The sequence below is a fragment of the Pyxicephalus adspersus genome, chromosome 3 (genome assembly GCF_032062135.1).
Source record: "Pyxicephalus adspersus chromosome 3, UCB_Pads_2.0, whole genome shotgun sequence".
In the NCBI taxonomy this organism is placed as follows: domain Eukaryota; kingdom Metazoa; phylum Chordata; class Amphibia; order Anura; family Pyxicephalidae; genus Pyxicephalus; species Pyxicephalus adspersus.
The window spans coordinates 66487788-66491242 of NC_092860.1; the positions used below are offsets into that span (position 1 = coordinate 66487788).

Genomic DNA, 3455 nt, shown 5'->3' on the forward strand with positions numbered 1-3455 from the left:
AATAGAGAGTGGACGGGATAAAAGTCCATTGACTCGGACAGAAGCCGTGGGATTTCTATAGAGGGCCTGTATCCACGTAAAAAGCTTGCTAGGAATGCCTATAAAATTAAGGACTGGGTGCATATATGTCCAATTCACACGATCGAATGCTTTTTCGGCATCTGCTGAGAAGATCATTGAAGGAATTTTGTGTACAGTCACATGGTGAATCAAATTTAGCGTGCGAGTAGTGTTATCTCTTGCCTCCCTAAATGGGAGGAAACCACTCTGGTCAGAATGAATAAGGCGGTGGAGGACGGGTGTCAGCCTTCTCGCCACAATGCTAGAAAAGAGCTTAATGTCGCAATTCACCTTCATCTTTAAACTTTTACTTTACAACACTACAAAAAAAATAAAATATATATATATATATATATATATATATATATATATATATATATATATATATATATATACATACACATATATATATATAATGTACAGCGCTGCATAATATGTTAGTGCAATATAAAAAAAAAATAATAATACAGTAATTTTTAATACCAATATCAATATATGGAAATGTCAGTTTGCTGCATTGATGTCCAGAAGTGATGGTAATAATCACCCTAACCATTTACTCTCTTCCAGGAATTCTACGGCTGTTGCTCACGGTTGTTACTGCTATGCAATAATACGCTCCCTACCAGTCACAGTCTACATTCTTCTGGTGACAGCCCTTCGTTACCACTTATTTATATGGAGTGTTTTTTCTCCTAAATTGCTCTATGAAGTGATACACCATGTCATCTCGGCAATAGTTTGTGCATTGTTTATTGCTGTAGATAAAAACCAACTGACCAAGTCAGAAGGCTGAATGAAGATTTTATGTGTTTTATTTTTATAAAGCTGTACAGGATGTTTTGTTTGTCTTCAAATGAACCTTAATATATTTGCAGATGTAACTAGTGTAATAAAGGTTTATAAAATACTTGTAGGTATGTACAGAGATTGTCCCCACTGTCTTATGTGTTTTTTTTATAAAAAAAACTAGAGCAGTTTTACTACAAATCATACTAGTCTAGCCCAGAAACGTTCCCCCAACTGTTTTCTTACCTCAGCATTATAGCCGCAGTCTCCTTCAATGTATACATAGGCAGAAATCATGTGCATTTCTGAGGAGGAATATGTCCTCATATGTTATTGAAGTAGCTGGCTGGGGGGAGTTCCTTGGTTACTTGTTTTTACTGAAAGTGCAGTTGTCCTTATTGGTATAAAACAAAAACCTTGTTTGTAAAGTCTTTGTACCACGTTTTCTGTGTATCTGATCTGGAATCCTAAAGAATCACCAGATTTGTTACTGTAGATGAGGGTTCCTCCAGAAGTAGCCAGGGGTTCCTGGAATTGTGGCTGATTAACCTCCCTGGCAGTATTTTCGAGTGTGGAATGGATGGAGTTGCCAGGGAGCTTACCTGGTTCCCACGTTCCAGCGGCGACCTCCAGCGATGCCTGACATCTGCTTAGCATCACCAGGCTACACAGATACCGGCGGGCATCTGCGTCCCCGGCGTGTGAACGTTGGGGACGCGAGGCCAGGGGAAACAGATGCCGGCCGGGCATCTGCTCACGAATCTTAGGTGGGACCGTTCGGCAGGTAGGCGGGACCGGGCAGGAAATTTAAAATGATTTTTAAATGTACCGCTTTGACATTTAAAAATCCTCATTATTCATAGCCAGCTGCATGATTCTAATTATGTTTTTGTCTATAAAGGTTTTTTTTTCACCACTGTAAAGGAGGAGCATTCTTTCCATTGGCCACCAATTTTCAAGGCTTTCTTTCCACCAGACCCTAATAAACTTGTGTCCCTTTTAAAGGCTGCTCTAAACAAAGGGACAAAAAAAAAGTGGTCAGGGCCAGATTCCATTTTTTCATAGTGCTACATTAGACTAGCCTAGGCTAGTTTAGTTAAAATTCCTTTAGTAAATTTGACTCAAAACTGGTCTTGCTTTTACTGTTAGCATTGCCTAGCTGTGCCACAGAAATAATTGTTTCCCTTTGTGGCTACTGCTGAAATGCATCAATTCTATATAGTGGTCAAGACTGTTAGACAAATGTAAAGTGGAACTTGTAACACCACATTAAAGCTTAGTCTACACTGTCTGTTTATTCAGCATCTAAACTCCCATGTTTTGAAATTCACATGCATTCTAACGGGTTAGTCCACATTAGGGCATTTATGAACAGCTCTTTTTTAAGCGTTGGAGAATGCACATTTTGAATTTTTTAAACTGCTTGTAAACACTTTCAATAAAATCAAATGGAAGAGTTTATAGGTGTTTGTAAGAGTTTCTAGATGTTTCTTATAAAAGCCCATTAAAGCTTGAATAAACTCTTATAAATGCATTCAAAAGTGGTATGGGCATTTTTAAGTGTTTAATAAAACAGTCCGTGTAGACTTAACCTAAAATACTCTAAAGCTGTGAATATGTATGTTCAAGAAAAATGTGCAAATTAAAAAAAAAAAATGTAGATGTATACTTTAAAAGTCTTTTCTGCTTTTAAATAAAATAGTGACTGGGTTATAATATGAATAAGTTTTTTCCCTTCTGTTCTGAACAAATCCAAATGTAAAATCTGTTTAGTGTGGTTTACAGGGACATCATGTTTTGAAAAGGATGTTCTTACTAGAACAATAATTTGCTTGTGTGATGACCTCATTTACAATCACAGCAATTTCCCATCTCACATTGCTATTTCCCATCTTCACTTACTCCCATCTATGATTATTTTTCTTTTAATTGTACTTACCGTAAGTGTTTGTTATTTTAATAGAATAAACATTTAGCTGAAATTGTATATATTAATATATATATATATATATATATATATGTGTGTGTGTGTGTGCTTTTTGCATCACTACAACTTATTCTTAAAGTATGAGTAACCCAAGAACATGAAACTATTATATTGGCGCATACAATTGTTGATAAGGAGAGGAGGCCTTGTTTCCTGTTTTCAGACGTTTATACGTCTATCGTCATCTAGTGATCTTGCTATTAATGCGAATAATAATAATTAATAATAATAATAATAATAATTTATTAATAATAATAGTACAAGGCACTGTACTGTTTCTGGAGAAAAAAATCATTGTTTCCTTTTGACAAGACTAATACCCTTCCCCCTTCTCTTTTCCATGAAATTGAAGAAATGGGATTTTTAATTCTCAAACTAATTTAGAATGGTTGTAACTGAGAAATTGTTAATACCAGAAGAGACCACAAAACGTTATCAGCTGACAAGATTTCTAACCAAATTGGGGAAATTCATTGTTATGGTTTACAATCCCTTTAACCCCCTAACCGCTAAGCCCGTAATTTCTCGCACTAAATATTTTTGCTCTTTTGGTTAAGCCCGTATTTTTTCGCCTACACTAAAATCCCCACTTACCTGGTCCCGCTGTGCTAATCCAGCG

The 3455-nt window shown here is 36.1% G+C and overlaps 1 protein-coding gene across 2 annotated transcripts in view; it reads left to right on the forward strand.

Moving 5' to 3' along the window:
• The window catches only part of PIGG (phosphatidylinositol glycan anchor biosynthesis class G (EMM blood group)), a 19179-nt gene extending 16343 nt beyond the window's left edge, over positions 1-2836 (forward strand). For both annotated transcript variants that reach the window (XM_072405018.1, XM_072405016.1), the window contains exon 13: positions 631-2836. In XM_072405018.1, the coding sequence (XP_072261119.1) occupies positions 631-759 (129 nt within the window). In that variant the 3' untranslated portion in view covers positions 760-2836. The remainder of the gene's footprint in view (positions 1-630) is intronic.
• Positions 2837-3455: the final 619 nt, after the last annotated feature.